Below are 17500 nucleotides of genomic sequence, written 5' to 3'. Positions count from 1 at the left end.
CAAATAGAGATACCATTTGACCCAGCAATTCCACTACTGGGAATATACCCCGAAAAGACCATAACTGTCATCCAAGCAGATATAGGCACACCCATGTTTATTGCAGCTTTGTTCACAATAGCAAGGAGTTGGAAACAACCCAGGTACCCATCAACAAATGAATGGATAGAAAAGCTGCGGTATATTCACACAATGGAATACTACGCTGCATTGAAAAACAAGGAACTCATGCAATATTATTCAAAATGGGTGAGCCTGGAGGACATTATGCTGAGTGAAATATCTCAGTCGCAAAAGGACAAATATTTCATGGTGCCACTGCTGTAAAATGAGACTGATATCAGGGTTGGGGTAAGACTGAGAAAAACTGGATAAATTGTGTATACTGCACTGAAACAGATGAGGGAAAGAATAATTTAAAATCGATGTATGATAGGGTATTATGGTTATTACACGAGTCCACAATTAAGGTTGCATAGTGGAATGTACTTGGGGCGGTGCAGGGGTGGGGGTATTGTGTACCAGTGAGGGAGTGTTTCTTTTACTTTTCAAAGAAGGCGTGAACTGGGAGGGTGGGGTGGGGGGCTGGGCGGGGAGAGAAGTGCAGCAATGAATGCATGAAAATCCAAGGCCTCTGCAGATGTTCATTAAAATTATTAAATTTTTTTTAAAAAAAGAAACTTTACAGGCCAATTGCTTTTTCTCTCCACTTTCACTAACAGAATACCTAACCCCTGTCTGTCTGTATGTCTGTCTGTCTATCTGTCATCCTGTCCTGGCTTGCATGTCAACACAAAAGCCCTGCTGCTCTACTGAGATCTGGTCAATGAAGACCTATGAATCCCCAAAGAGTAGTTCCTAATACAGAGCAGGAAGCCCAATGGGCTGGGATGCACTCAATCCATCCAGTGGCTTCTGGCAATGACCCTGAGGGTCCCCACAATACTGAAGGTTGTCAGGCCCAGACCAAGGTCAAAGGAGGAGAACGAAGATTCTAAGAATATCAACATGTCAACAAAGGGAGTAAATAGCCTCACCCAAGAAATGCCCTTCCTTTCCCTCCCTAAAGACCCTCCTATAAACACCTGCCCAACCCACCTTAGGGCACAGTTTTCACCTGGTCTGTCTCTTTCTCCAGACCAAGGAATCCCACCCGGGAGCCCCCTTAATAAAGCTTCACTGAGCTTTCTCCCTTTCTCTCTGGTCCCTTCCTTGAGTCCTTGGCCTTACAAAGATCTAACAAAGACGACCCCGGAGTGGACATTTCCTTCTGTCCTGCATGTTGAGTGGGCACCAAAGCAATCAACATAATGCAGTTTTTTTCAGTTAAGTTGTTGTTATGTTTTTGTTGTTGTTGTTGTTGTTGTTGTTGTTGTGTGCACCAGGAGTCAGAATCTACTCATAGCTGACCCTTGAAGGCACTTTCAAAGGCGCTAACTACACAGGAATATCTATCTGTGTTTCATTTATTATGCAAAGGCATTGGACTGTGTGGATCACAACACATTGTTGCGAACCCTGATGAGAATGGGAATCCCAGAACACTTGATTGTACTCTACTTGGACCAGAAGACGGTCAACAGAACAGAGCAAGGAAACACTGCATGGTTCAAGGTCAGGAAAGGAGGGCAGCAGGGATGCATCCTGTCTCTATACCTTGTCAATCTGTGTGTGAAACAGATCCTTCCAGAGGCTGGATTTTATGAGGAGTATCAGGACTGGAGGAAAAGTCATCAACAACCCCACTGAAAACCCACTGGAGGGGGCCAGCTACGGGTCCATTCTGAGTCTATGGTACATAACAACAACAAGGAATGAAAAGATAGAGCAGGAGTCAAAGCGATTGTGCTGAGGGTCACTGTGAGTCTTAGTGGACCTGATGGCACCTAACAACATCAACACAACAAACTGCATGGAAAAAGACTGCTCTTTCTCCTGTGAAGTTGCTGGTGGATTTGAACCCATCCACCACCTTTGGCTGGGTATTAATGAATTATATCACAAGTGATCTGAAATCTTCTGAATTTAAAAGACAATAAATGAATAAACAAGGGATAACAGAAATAATGTCCAATCTCAGTACTGTAACAGATAAGAAATTGCATAAATAAATAAAACACAGATAGATATTCCTGTGTAGTTAGGAGCCTCTGAAAAGCCCCTCACGGCTCAGCTATGAGCAGATTCTGACTTTTGGTACATAATAATAACAACGTAACACTGACTTAATTGAAAAGACTACATTATGCTGATTGTTCTGGTGTCTTCTCAACATGCAGGACAGAAGGAAATGTTGTCCACTCCTATGTCATCTTCAAGATTGTGGGGATGTCAGCGTCCTTTTAGTCTAGGAGGGGCACTTTTGAGAAAAGCCTCCTTTTCAAGGCTAAGTCCTTGAATTGCTGCAGGGGCCACCACCCTGCAATCTGGGTCACTCCTTCTATTGTCATAAAAATAGAACCTTCCTTCCCCAGAGGGTCAAATCTGGAAAGCATCACCCAACTCCTGCAGGCCCTGTGGTGCTCTTAGGCACCATCGGGTGAGACCCATAGTAGACCCACCCGCAGGTTTTCAGAGGCAGTAAATCCCACTGTAGGAGACTGCCTATCTTTCTCCCTCGGAGCAGTGGGTGCATTTGAACCGCCCACACGCAGCGGTGTGGTCCTGTACCACAGAGTCGGAATGGACCCACTGTTGACCCTACAAGACCCTCTGTACCCTCAGATGTTCCGTCCAAAGTGACTCATGCACAACATAGATAGAGGGCAGCCATCCTGAAGGTGTGTGTTCCATGATGATCTTTAAAACCAGACAGGCTAGGGAGCTCTGGTGGCCTCGTGGCAAGAAGCTGTATTGCAATCCCAGAGGCACACAGTTCAAATCCACCAGATGCTCTGCTGGAAAGGGAGGGACAATCTCCTCCTGTACCAGTCAGATCCAATTTGACAGTACACGCACACAAAATAATAAATTATTTAAAAAAAAAAACCAGACAGGCTTTAGTAGAAAGTGTTTATAACAATAACAAAATTATTCTGAAAAGTGATCTAAATAAATAGTCCTAAGTACTGAGAAACCCCAGCAATCTTGAATGAGAGTAAGTGCCCAGTCCTAATCCACCATATTTTGGGGGGCATCATATAAATTATATGAATGTTTTTGTAGTTGTGATTTTAGTAGTAAATTTTCCATCATATTATACTTATTGTAATTAATTCAACAAATTGCAAGAATATAGATCAAAGAAAATTCTTTGTTCAACATAAACGTTTCCCAAAGTGTACTTTTATTAAAAACAAACAAACAAACAAAAAACAGACAGGCCTTGAATTCAGCACACTCAACAGCCTTCATCATCTGCACAAATTTCCCACGAGACCTCATGGCAGTCATCTTCAAAGAACAATGCACATGCTTGATTACCCTCCCCTCCCCACGTGAGCCGATCTCAGATAACCCATCCTCCCTCCGTGAACATGACAACCTTGTTCTTTTGATGTTGTTGCTAAGAGTATGATTCGCACACACCACCACCAACAATCTTCATAGGCTGCGACTTCCAGATCTTTCCTGTGGAGCAGTTCGTGGGTTCAAACTGCCGGCCCTAATAGTAAGCTGGGCCCCATGAAGGCTCCCTGCTTTTGGAAATTCTACAACCCAAAAAGCCAAGCTCATTGCTATCAGATTGATTTCTACATTGTCGGATACAAGAGGGCTGCCCAGCAGAGATTTGAAGGCTATAAATGTTCATAAAAGCAGAATATCTCGTCTTTCTTTCCCAGAGCAGCTAGCAGTGGGCCAAGCCACCGGATTGCGTTTTAGCAGTCCAGTCTCACCCTACTGTACCACCAGAGTTCCTAAGTAAAAATATAGCTATTATTGTTATTATTATCAGTTTAGTTTATAAAAAGCAAAGTGCTCCTTAGCAATATTGGAACTGAGAGCCTGAAATTAGATTTTTACGTTTTTTACCATAATCTTTCCTATTTTAAATAAAATCTTCCTCTTTATATTTTGTATAAAATCTCCCTGTTTTATTTCTTTTTTTTGTCTTTTTTATGCTTTTTAAAATTTTATTCTATTTCTTTTCCCCCTTTCTGTCAAAGATTTCATATTATCATTGAGATCAGAATAGTTGATAGTATGTTTTCTTTCTTTCTTAAGCTGCAGAGAGCATGTGCAAATTTTCCATTTTCTTTTTCTTGTAAGCTCTGTCTTTAGCTGATTAAATGGAGCCTTTTTTGTCATTAAAATAATTATATTTTTATTAAAAACAAAGAAAACTAGTTAAATTTTTTAAAAAAAAAGTCTGACCCATGAGCAACAGACCTGAACCCCATCCTGTCCGTGCCATCCTCATCGTCTCTGACACCCTCAAGCCCCTGGCTACCGTCACTCTGTCAACCCACCTAAGATCTTCCTCTCTTTCACTCACCCTCCACCTTTCCAAGAGTGATGTCCCTCTCCAAGGAGCAGTCTCCCCTAGCAACATGCCCAAAGTGTGTGAGATGAAGCTTTGGCATCTCACCTCCAAGGAGCAGTCTGGCTGCACTTTCTCCAAGACGTATCTCTGTCTGTCCTTTTGGCAGTCCATGGGAAATTCAGCACTCTTCTCCAGCACTGCAGCTCAAAGGTGTTACTTCTTCTGTCATTTTTAGTCACTGTCCAATTCACAGATGCACAGTGAGTGGCCAAAAAAGCCCATGGTCTGAATCAAGCACACCTTAGTCCTCAAACTGACATCACTGCTCCTCAATAATGTGGAGAAGTCTCTTTCATAAATTAGAGATTAACTGAAAGCTCACGATCTCATGAATAAACATGATATCCTTTCCCCACCTCCAGAGTCTATACAAGGATCTCATCTTCCCTTGTTAACCAAGAGTGACCAGTCTTTGGAAAAGGATATCATGCTAGGAAGGGTGGAAGCCTAGCTCAGGAGAGGAAGACCCTGGAGGAGACACACTGACACAATAAACAGCTTAACGGGAATAAGTGTGTCAAGACAGTTGAGGCTGCCTCAAGATAAAGCAAGGTTTAGGGAACTCTGGTGGCATCTTGGTCCTCTGTGCCTTCCTTTGTAAACTATTTCCTCTAGTAAATCTCTTTCTGCTTGCACAGAAAAGCATGGGCTCCTTATGTCCTAGTCTTACTTACGAGGAGTTAGAACCCAAATTAAGAAAATGAGCTGGATACATTTTCTTAGCATCCACATTTGGGGATAGTCCAACTACAGTGTACTGTTGTTGTTAAGTGCCGGCGAGTCGTAGGCGACTCATAGCGACCCTTATGAACAAAAGTCCTCAACACTTGTATGACTTTCATCCTTTCTCCAGGTTCATAAGGTTTCCGGAGGCAAGCTATTATGGAAGTGGATGCTACTCCTGCTTCCAAGCTTGTTTTAATCGGAGAGCTTCACCAAACACTGTACACCATGGGTAACTATTATCACATTTGACACATCTGTGTCACAATGTTCCGCTTCACAGCGACCACAAGTTACCTCTGTACAGCAAGTAGACACACAAGGGCTATACCACCTAGAACAACGTTTGAACTACAGTGTACACATACTAATTTTCAAACTCTACAATTCAAGTCTTTGTTAAAGGTATTCAATCACAAATTCATCTCAATGATACTCAAAGGAAATTTTCAAGGTTGCAATTTTTATGGGGAAACTGTGTGAGCCCCATAGATGGCTTGAATTGTGTATCCCTAAAAGACATACAATAGTGTACTGTGGAAGTTGCGTGATGGTCCTCCCACATCTGATAAAACAAATCATTACAAGAGGACGAAAGGTTGAATGCCACACAGACCTGTGTGAGGGGAGTTTCCCCTCAAGAGTGTGGCTGCAGGACCTGTTAGCTCACCAAAGATGAAGGAGGAAAGTGGGTCAGAGGAGGGGGGATGACCTCAGTGTCACCAATGGCTGTCGTTGTTGTGTGTCATCAAGGCAGAAGTAGGTCCTCAAGGCAGAAGTGGGCCCGCTGATGGTTTTCAGAGGCAATCAGTCTCACGGGAGGAGACTACCCAGTACTTCTGTGAAGCAGCTGGTGGATTTGAACCATGCACCTTTGGGATTGCAGCACAGCTTCTTACCACTAGCCCTTTAGCACTCGTGTATGTTTTAGCAAGGACAATAAAGACATGCAAACCCATTATTAGAAGGGTTGGAGAATCTCGGGGGACATCATATCCAAATAATCATCTATGGATATCCTCAAACTGTTCTGTGTGCATTACTATTTCATTCTTACTTGTGTCTAATGAAGTAAGTAAAATTACTGTTATTCCTCCTTTTAGAGAACAAGAATCCTCATCGTTTAACAGGCCTGCTCCACTGCTGTGCTTGGAAGAACAATCTCATATCGTAGTATACGGGTACTTGGTATTAAAGCCCCACACCAGGCTGAGTCCTGCTCTCTGAAAGGGGAAGCTGCATGCCACCAGGGAAGGCCAGGCCACAGGGAACTCTCCAAGCAAGCCAGCTCTAAAAATGTGGAAGGAAACCAGGGCCTTCCCCTACAGCTGACCCTGGATTTGCACTTGAAGGGTCCTGAGTAGTAACAGAGTAAGTTTCTGGTTGTGACAGCCACCCACTTGTGGGATCTGGGACAGCAGGGCCACATAATCAAGACCTTAAACACATCAACTATAGACATTTTACAAGCCGGTAGTTCCTAGAATGCCATTCGATAAGAAGCTCATATAGTCACCAGGTAGCTCTGGCAGTGTGTGGTCTGCTGGGAGATCCATTGTGAACCCAAACACCTCACCTCTCTGGTGGTTCAACAAACAGATGAAGAGGAGCAAACTCCTCTCGGGTGATTTACAGCCCCTGAAAACCTGCTGAGGGTCAGTTCCAACTCATTGGCACTAAGTTGTTCTTAGTACATAGTCAAGGACCCAGTGGTTTTGTGACAATTGCATGGGGCTTGTAGGGTAATCCCAGTCTCCTCAGTCCTCCCGGGGTGGTGTCTTTCTGGCCGGAACACACAGCCCTGGGTCATGTAATTTACTGAGCCTGGGCTTCCCCATCACATCGCACCTCCCCGGCTGTCCGGCCCGCTGGAACCTGGCGTCCAGCCTGTCACAGCCTGTCACGCTTCCTTCGCATAGGATCTGGCACGGCTCACAACAGAACCAGGGGAATCAAGGCCTGACCTGGCTATTTACGGGTAACTACGAAATTCTGAGAACAGAACAGACGACCAAAAGAATAAAGAGACACGTCCTCAGCGGCAAGGATGGTGAAGCTTCCTCTCACAGACCCTGGGAATGTTGTTAGGAAGGGCCAGTAGGGGAAAGGTAGAGAGAACCTTGAAGAGAGAAAGGTCCTCAACAAGACAGGTTGATCAAGGGGCTTCAGCAATGGGCTCGCGTGTATCAGAGAAGATAAGGGTGGTTCAGGACAGGACAGGGTTCACTTCTGCTGTCCGTAGGGGCCTCTTCTTGGAAAAATGGTGGGTTAGCTTAAGAGAGAAAGACCCTCGATGAGACAGACAAACATAGTGACAGCAGCAACGGGCCCAACTGTGTCAGAGCTCGTGAGGCGGACACAGCACAGGGCGCGGTTCAGGTCTGCTGTTCACAGGGTCCTGTGAGCTGCACTTGATTCAAAGGCACCTGAAAGGAAGAGACTGTGACATCTTTCTCCCTCAGGGCCGCCTTGATGGCCCAAACAGCCCAGCTTTCAGTTAGGAGTCCAGTACACAGTCCCCTGTGCCACCAGGCCCCCTGTTTACTGTAAGGACTCACCAATACAGGCTGCAGGGCAGAGGGAGTCGCCAGACCTGGCATTCTACCAGCTGTGACATCATAACCCCTGCAGCCCCCTCCCCCAGCCTGCCTCCCCTCCCCACCCTGTTCCACTCCTTATTTCATACCCGTGCCCGGGGCACAGCTCTTTGCTTGCCCACTTTCCTGCCATTACGGGTCCTTCCTGAAATAACTGGATATCAAATGGCCATTCTTTCTTTTAAAAGCCTAGTAAATACTGGGAGCTCTGGTGGCCTAGCGGCAAGAAGCTGCGCTGCAAACCTGAAGGTGAGTGGTTCGAGTCCACCAGATGATCTGCTGGAGAAGGAGGGGCAATCTCCTCCTCTTCCAGTCGGATCTGACTCGACCACGCACACAAGAAAGGTGGGGCGGGGAGTCGAGTAAACATTCATTCTGTGAAGGCAGTCACTGAGAGGTACACAGAGTTATGCCTTTAAGTGTTAGAGCCAAAAGCCACCTTAGAAAAAGGCTGGTGACCCACTGCCCCAAACATCAAGCTACAGATAGACCCAAGCCCCAGTCATTTCCTTCCCTCTCGAACACATCTAGAACTTTCCACAGATGTCCTGTTCATCTTCCTCCAACAGCGCCTTGGACTGGACAGAGTGACCAGTCTTGACTGTCATCTTTAAAGTAATCAATGGACAAGGCTTACTCTGTTTACTTTATGGCCATAGATTTCCAATGAAAGAGCACCGGCTTTGAATACCTTCCGACTGCTCAGAGCACAATAAATGTCAAGTGAGACCAGTAAAACCTGCAAAATGCTCGTGGTCAAGGAACAGCCACCACCTCTGCCCAATGAGAGGTTCTGGAAGAAGAGGTAAAACATCAAAAGAGCGGAATACACTTGGGGTGGGAGTGGGGATGTGCGGGGTGGGGAGGGGATTGTGTACCAATGAAGGAGTTTTTCTTTTGCTTTTCAAGGAGAGGAGCGAACTGGGGGTGGGGTGGGGGTGAGTGGGTGGGGAGAAAAGTGCACCAATGAATGAATGGAATTCCAAAATCTCTATAGATACTCATTGAAATTAATAATAAAAAAAATCAAAAGAAAGCGGATGGCTCTTTCCTGAGCACCCACCACAGCCTGAGGAAGCTGCTTAACTCCTCGGACCTCAGCTCCCTGCTAGGAAAACACCTCCTCTACTTTCTCTTGTTATTGTGTACCGCAGAGTCGGAACTGACCCACAGCTGACCCTCCGGTGGGTTTTAAGAGGCAGTTAATAGAGTGAGGAGATTGCCCTTCCTTCTCCCGCAGAGCAGCTGGTGGATTCGAACCCCGTGCCTTTGGGATCGCAGCTCCAGCTTCTTGCCACTAGGGCCACCTCAGGCAAAAGACTCAGAGACAGGTCAGCAGCACTGGGAACACGCAGCTGTGTTGATACCAATGGGAATCTCTGAGACATAAAAGTGACCTGTGTGCCCTGTCTGGGTTCTCAGAACTCTCACCCAAGGGAAACCATTGAAGCATCACAAAGAGGGTGACAGAGTGAGATAGGGTCTCACTTTACAAGCCGGGGAAACGGCCCTACAGGGGAGTTAGAATCCTGTGCAGTGTGGAAGGACGAGGCGGAGATGTCTGGCAATCCCAGGCCCTGTGAATCTCAGCATTTGTCATCTCATCAGCCCCGGGCTCATGATGATGTCCTGCTCGACAGAAAACACACCATCAGCCTCTGCCTACATCTCCTCGGTCAGTCCTGCATTACATCTCTTGATCCACTGCTGTTGTGGCAACAGACCCACAGCTGACTTTCCAGCAGGTTTTTCAGAGGCTGAGAATCACACAGGAGATAACTGCCCATCTTTCTCCTGCAGAGCAGCCAGTGGGTTCGAACCACGTGCCTTTGGGCTGTCAGGGAGCTGCTTACCACGAGGCCACCAGTGTTCCTGTGTAGGTTAAGAGGCCTCCGTCCCAAGTCTGTGTTGGTCTGCAAACCTCACTGACACCGTCTCGGCCTTAACACAGCACACAAGCCTCCACTGGCAATCAAGTGCGGCTTGAGAGTGAGGTGGGCTGAACAGGAACCGAAGGGATCTGAGCTGCGGTGGAAGGCACCCCTGAAGCGCTCAGCAGTCAGCCCAGAGCTCGGAGGTTCGAAGCCGCCAGCCCCTCCACAGGGGAAGGTGTGGCAGTGTGTGTGTGTCCGGATGCCCAGCCTTGGAGGTCCCATGGGGCAGTTTAACCTGTCCTAAAAAAGAACAAGCAGGTAAGTGCATCCACAGAGCTCCCAGGAGGCAGAGCTTGGTCTCATACTTTCCCCACGTTGCTAGGAGAGGCTATCTATTCCTTGGAGAGCGACATCATGCTTGGGAAGGTGGAGGGCAGCGACAGAGAGGAAGACCCTCAACCAGCTGAAGTGACAGGGTGACCGGGGCAATGGACTTGAGTGTGTCACAGACGGTGAGGGTGGCAGAGAACAGGGAAGAATGCATGTCGATTGTTCATAGGGTCAGTGAGAATCACACTGCACAGCACCTCACAACAACAACAGGACCCCGAGGGAGCTCTGGTGGTTTATTGGTAAGGAGCTGTACTGCAATCCAAAGGCATGCAGTTCGAATCCACCCGCTGCTCTGCAGAAGAACGATGGGCCACATCCTCCTTTGTGAGCTAATGCATCTGAAAACTCACCAGAGGTCAGGTGGTTCTGATGCCACAGGACACAATCACAACAGGGTCCCCAGGAATTGAACCTATGTCAGTGGCCGCCAAGGCTTGTTCCTTCCACATGGAAGGAGGGGCGTCTTCTACCACTGAGTCACTTGTCAGGCCACCAAGCGCCAGGGGCAGAAAGCATCGCTGGCTGTCCCTCCCTAGCGGGCTGCCTTTCAGTCGGGAATAGACAGAGAAACTAGATCAGAAGCCACTGAGCGCTGAGTTCAAGTTCATCGCCACTGCGCAGGATCCGGATTGGGCACCCAGGAAGCAGAGTCTCCTGGTTATTCTGAGAACGTTACACTAAACTGGATTTTACTGTTAACACTTCGTTGGTCAGGTCAGAGAAAAGAGACAACCTCCCCACCCCTTGGGCTGTGCTGGTAAAAACAATTAAGTCCCACCCAGAGTGAGGAGAGCTAACTGGGTTTGAAGGCACTAGGTAGTTCCAAAAAAATAACAACAGAGGAAAGAGAAAAAAGAAAGAAAAAAAAAGAAAGAAAGAAATCCTGCATAACAAATTACTGTTTGCAAGCCCTAGCTTCTTAGAGCAAACCCCGCCTCAGCAGATTTTATCCTTTCGCCTTGCAAACTACTTTCTCTCGGTTACATAAAATTGCAAATTGCAATGTGAAGGCTTCTGCAGCCTTGAATTTCCATCTTGAAAGTTTATGAGAGAAAACAGAATTCAATTCATGAGGCACCTCTCGGGCTTCTCTCTGGAGCTTGCCAAATGAAACATTCTTCCACCCTGTGTTTGGCTGAACTATAGTTACCACCTTTTACCAAAGCTACCACACAAGAAGTCGTTCTGGGCTACAGACAGATGTGGCTGGAAAGGACTGAAAAATAATAATAACTTATCTACCCCACCACCATGTCAGTGCTTTGAGGTTACCAATTCCGCTTATTTGAACAATCTCCAGAAAAGATTATTTTTAACTGAGCTTCTGTTTGCAAACCAACAACTAGTTGATACAAAAATGCCACAATGAAAACAACTATGAGATATCATCTCACCTCAGTGAGAATAGCAAAATTTAACAGAACAGCAAGCAACAAATACTGGTGAGGTTGTGGAGAAATTGGAAACCTTACTCACTGTTGGTGGGAGTGTAAAATGGTACATCCACTGTGGAAGGCAGTATGGCGCTTTCTCAAAAAGTTGGAAATAGAAATACCATTTGACCTAGCAATTACACTACTGGGAATATACCCTAAAGAAACCAGAACTGCCACCCAAAAGGATATATACTCACACATGTTTATTGCTGCTTTGTTCACAATAGCAAAGAGGTGGAAACAACCTAAATGCCCATCAATAAACAAATGGCTACAGAAGCTGTGGTATATTCACACAATGGAATACTATGTTGCACTGAAAAACAAGGAACTCATGCAATATTATACAAAATGGGTGACCCTGGAGGACATTATGCTGAGTGAAATATCTCAGTCACAAAAGGACAAATACTGCATAGTGCCACTGTCGTAAAACAGAACTGACATCAGGGTTGAGGGGAGACTAAGAAAGAAGGGATACATTATGTATACTGCATTGAAACAGATGAGGGAGAGAACTGTTTAGGAGGAATATATGATTAGATATTATTGTCATGACAAGAGTCCAGAATGAAAGCTGCACAGTGGAGTGGACTGGGAGTGGGGGTAGATAACAATGAAAGAATTTTTTTTTTTTTTTACTTTTCAAAGAGAAAAGCTAACTGCAAGGCAGGGGTGGTCAAGGAGGAAAGTGTGCAACTATGAATGAATGGAAATCCAAAGTCTCTATAAACGTTCATTAAAATAAATAAAAAAGCCACAAAGAAAACATTATCATCATTAGGAGGAATAAAAATGACAGCAACTATACACTCTATGCCCCAAGTCCTCTACTGTCCATAGGCTTTTCAGAGACCTGATATTTCAGAAGTCGGTGGCCTGTTCTCCTGCCTAGTCTGTCTGGATCTGGGAGCTCCACTAAAACCTGTCCTCCGTGGGTGACCTGTAGGACGGGCTATTCCTTGGAAAAGGACATCATGCTTGGAAAGGTGAGGGGACAGTGGAGGAGATGAAGAGTCTCAAGCAGAAGGACTCTAACACAGTGAGTCCAACAGTGGGCTCGAGTGTGTCAAGAGATTGTGGGGACGGCACAGGACAGGACCAGGTTCAGACCTGTTGTTCACAGGGTTGCTATGAGTCAAACTCGACTGCACGGCATCTAACAACAACAACAAATACTATCTACACTTACTCAAAAGCATCGGTAATACAATAAATGAGTTCACTGTTGTTGTTACGTTCCATCAGGTCAGAATCTGACTCCCAGATGATCCTCCACTGGTTTTTCACAGACTGCCCTTTCTTCTCCCGACAGAGCCGCTGGTGGATTCGAACCATGTGCCTTTGGGTTGGCAGCATCACTACTTATAGACCATTAGAGCTCCCTAAAATTGAGTTGTACAGCTACTCTAAATTGTAATTGCCATAACAACTGTAAGCCACCCAGAATGTTCTACATAAGAACAGATCTCCTCAGCTGTCAAGTTAAAAATCCACAGAGATGTTTTTAGTTTTCTCTTCTGTAGTTTATTCATCCCCTCAATAATTGTGTCAGTGGGAGCTCTGGTGGCCTAGTGGCAAGAAGCTGCACTGCAATCCCGTAAGTGTGTGGTTTGAATCCACCAGATGCTCTGCTGGAGGAGGTGCAATCTCCTCCTGTGCCAGCTGGATTTTATTTGAGGGACACACAACAAGTACAAACAAACAACAATCCTGCCAGTGCCTATGAGATACATATCAAATAGCCACACTTCACTACAATCTCTGAAAAAGCATCAGGAAATAAAAGCCTAGAGAAGCCTGGATAACTTCTAACAGCAAAAGCTGACCTAGGGAGGAAAGGCAAGATAAGGAATTTGAGGTCTGCAACACACATGAGTAAGCAGGGCAAAATACTTCAGTCACTGTGAAGAGCACGTGCAAAGGCCCTGAGGTGGACAGGAACCACACATCAAAGACCAAAGGATGCCTCAGAAGAAGGGGCTAGTGCTCTTCTTCCAAAAGGCCACAGACCATACACCAATGTACACTGCACCATAATTCAACACCATAAGAACGAAAACGGAAACAGACCAAATGTCCAACCAAAATCGGATGGATTGAGAAATCACAGTACCTTTAAACACTGGAACATTATGCAGCACTCAGGAGCAACGATTTTAAAAAATCACAGCCTAACTTGGGAGGGACTGGAAAGCATTATGTTGAGTGAGCTATCTCGTTCCCCGAAGGACAAATACTGCATAGAACTACTGAAGAAATAGAAAGATAACTAGTAAAACATGTATGAGGATCCAAGGAGGAGAGGGTGGGAGCAGAGGGCTGAGTATGGTCAGGGGGACAATCATTGAGTCAAACAATTTGATGGCAATGAGGAGGGTAAAGGAAACGGGGAAGATCAGTGGGGATCTGGAAAGACAAGGTAAAGGTAGGCATAATTCAATGGTAATTAATTGCATAAAACATGAATAGGAATGATTGAATGAAACAATGTATATGAATTTAGTAAGCAAACCATAAAAAATTTTAAAAGGAGTAATTTTTTTTATATACTGGTTGACTTAAAAAGTTAATACGCACTGTTTTTCACACTGGATCTTTCCCATTTCCTATACCCACCCCTCCCTCCCCCCATCAAATTGTACAACCATGTGATTAAAATAATTTTTTTTTTAAAAAGTCACACACTTGCAAACCTCTGGAGCTGAGGTCCATTCCTTATGTCAAATCTACTCCCCGGTGACTGGTTAGGTTCAACTGGGACACACTGAGTCAGATGGACATTTTTCAGGATCCCTCTGTCTGTGTCAGGCAACCTTTGCCAGGACCACGTTTCAAAGAACTCTCCCTTGAATCCTGCAAAACGAGTTTGTTTCTCTTTTTCTCCTAGCTCAAGGTATGGCCTCCACCCAGGCTGTTCACACCTTCTCAGGGTTGCCCTCTTGAAGTTTAAAGGTCAGCACCTCTCCTCAACCTTGCGGTGCTCTGTTTGGGTTTTTTTTAAAGCCCCCAATAAAGGGCTTCCTTCCAAATTCCTCCCGGAAGAACCCCTCTGGTGTCTCCAACTAGCTGAAGGGGCAGGTGACAAAAGTCAGGGCAATCTGTTCAGGGCTTTATTTGTATAAAAGTCCAGGAGGCAAACAGAAAGAATCCTAGATTAGACCGCACACTCAAACGGGCCCAGCTAAAATTTTAAAAATAAAGAAGTCAGCTAATGTCCCTCTCCAGGTTGATGCTGCAGGCCCCGTGGCCACGCCCCAGCCTCATCACCTGGCCAATGGGGGCCTGGCTGGGCTGGCCCTGCTCCAGGATCAGGCCTGCTTTCAGTTTCTTCTTTACAAGCAGTTTCACCCCCACCTTCTAGCACTGCGAGTCCTCACAGCACCCAGGGACACTTCCTCCAGGAAGCCATCCCCACCCTGTGCCTGCTCTACGGACAGGCCCAACTCTGAGCTCCCACTCGGCTCAAAGAAGGTGGCTTTTCTGATCTTTACTGGAGCTGATTCAACCCCCCTTCTCAGGCCCTGAACTGCATCCATGCACCCCTCTTTGTGGTCCAGAAGCTTCAGAGTGGACTCGGAGCAGCCCAGCCCCCAGCACAGTCCTGCCATCGAGCTAGAACCCTTCCATAGTCTGGTGGTTAAGTGCATTATTATGTGCTGCATTGCTAGTGGAAAGTTTGGTGGTTTGAACCCAGCAGCTGGTCTGGGAAAGAGAGGTGGGCATTCTTCTCTGAAACCTGATAGAGGGATATCCTGAGACAGAATGGAGTCGCTGCCAACTGGTTTTATGTATTTATTGGATGAATGAGTAAAAAGTGGATGCCTGGAAAGTGTCCCAAGAACAGGAAGCTTGATCTTTAATTCAAAAATTCCAACTCACTGCCACGGGAGTCAGATCTCCCTGCACTGGGTTTCGGGAGCTGTAAATCAGAGAGAAGACTGCCTATCTCGCTCCTCTGAGTTGATGGTAGATTTGAACCTCTAAAGAGTGTGGTCTTTGGGTTAGCAGCACCATTGCCTAAGGACTAGGCCACCAGAACTCCCTGTGAGTCATGGCCAGAGAGGAAAGGTTTGGGAGAAAATGGGAGGGTAGCACAGTCACAGACTTTCCAATTAGGGGCTTCATCTCACTCCTGGAAATGTGAACTCGGGGCACACAAAGGCAAAACTTTAGGAACTTTAGGAAGCTGTCAGAGGCCATGTTACCAAGAGAAAAGGTGTCAGAGGCCATGTTACCAAGAGAAAAGGTGACCGAGATGGGAGCCCAATGAAAGGGGACAGAAACATCAAGCTGAAAGACCCTGCAGGAGCCTGTCCGGGCTGCAAAACACCAAACTCAAGGAACAACACAACTTGTTCTGGATTCTGTGCACGGTTGTGTGGGGCCATTGCTGCTGCCCCGGGTCCTGCTCGCCTCCCAGGCCATGCTCTCCTCGTCCTGTTTGACTCCTCGGAACCAACCCCGGGGCCTGCACCCTGCTTTCCCGACACTTTCTGACCCTCCTTCAGCTGTAGCTGCATTAGCCACTGTTTATACGAACCTACAGCTCTCGGGTTCTCAGCTGAAACCAAAAGGGGCAACATTATCCAGGTCCAAACTAAGATCCTGCTACTTATGCGTGAGATCCGCAAACCGATTATAAAAGACTCACAGGATCCTAAACTCTCTCTCAGGTTTTAGCATCAGCATGTTCAGAAGCCTCAACTGGTTATAACCACGCACATTAAAGTTTGGGAGACACTCCCCAGATCCTCCATTCACGCTACAAAACACTTCTCGAACCAGGCTACACAGAAGCTGTTCAACATCGATCCCAGACGGGCGTTAAAAAGGCTGAGAAAGAGCACGCAGGAACATTTCATCCTAAATACAAACAAACTCCTGTGGAAATGAAAAGCAGCATCTCTGGGAGAGTCAAGCGTGCGGACAGGAGTCTCTTCACACCAAAATTCAGCCCGTGGCCACCGCGGAGCGGCGATGGGGATCTGGGAACCTGACCCCATTTGCAGCAGGAGGTGGGGAGAGTGTGTGCGTCTCCTCGCCTCTGCTACAGGCCGCACGGCTGGCCAGGCCAAGTCCCCGCCCTCCTCAGCTGTCACCCTGTCAAAACAAAGCCGCTGCTGACAGCGCAGGGCAGGCCCGGTCCCGGGCGGCCCTCCCTCCCCAGGAGTGCGGCCCCTGTAATCTAGGTCTACCGCGGGGGTGGCGGGCCACGGGGCGCGCGGACGCAAGCCGGGAGGGCGAGAAATGGGCGTCCTCCAGCTCGGCAACAGCACCCGCCGCGCCGGGCTGTCAGCTCGCCAAAGCCTGTTTACACCCCAGCAGCTGGGACGGCGTTTTCACTAAACAAGTAATAATACAATAATGACGGGGCTGTCACCTCCCGCCTCCGCCCCCAGGCGCTCCAGGACCCTCTCCAAACCCTGCGCCCACCTTCCCAGCCCGCGCGCTGCGCGCCTTCGCTCTCCCCAGAAGCCAAAAGTCGGAGAACCTTTCCCACCCCAGCCCTGGCACGCAGCCCCTCCGAAAAGGCGCAGGCACGGGACGCTGGGATCCCCGGGATGTTTCCTCGACCCCCAAGTCAGTGCGCCAACCCGGAGGGTCAGCGTGCTCTCCGGAAGGCGTCTCTGGCGAGCTCCTACACGGCAACAAAGCCCCAGGGCACCCCGGGAGCTCCAAAGTCAAGGCCACTTCAGCCGGGGGAGGAACGGGGGCTTTCCGGGAGGTGATCCCCCAGGTCCCAGCCCCACCGGATCCAGGTCTGAGGGGGCGAGAGCGCACGGGCGGCCAGCACTTCCGCGGTGCTGCGCGGGGGGTCCCGGGCGCGGGAATCCCCAAGCGCGGGGGCCCCAGGGGGTCCCAGGGCGCAGTACCTTGCACGCCGAGTACACTCCGAGTTTCTCCAGTTTCTTGGCCCGCGGAGCGGAGCGCAGCTGCGCCTTCTTCACGGCGATCCGGGCCGAGCCGCCCCCGCCCGGGCCCTCGGCCGTG

General features: G+C 47.6%; 1 protein-coding gene across 1 annotated transcript in view; it reads right to left on the bottom strand.

Annotated features, from left to right (window-relative positions):
- Nucleotides 1-17500, bottom strand: part of KAT2B (K(lysine) acetyltransferase 2B) — a 155808-nt gene that overhangs the window by 102822 nt on the left and 35486 nt on the right. Inside the window, exon 2 of the mRNA XM_006883408.1 lies at nt 17383-17499. Within this exon, the coding sequence (XP_006883470.1) occupies nt 17383-17499 (117 nt within the window). The remainder of the gene's footprint in view (nt 1-17382; nt 17500) is intronic.

This window comes from Elephantulus edwardii, unplaced genomic scaffold (genome assembly GCF_000299155.1).
Source record: "Elephantulus edwardii isolate Elephantulus edwardi_28Jun2011 unplaced genomic scaffold, EleEdw1.0 scaffold00027, whole genome shotgun sequence".
NCBI lineage: Eukaryota > Metazoa > Chordata > Mammalia > Macroscelidea > Macroscelididae > Elephantulus > Elephantulus edwardii.
This window is presented reverse-complemented; position numbering and strand designations above follow the sequence as displayed.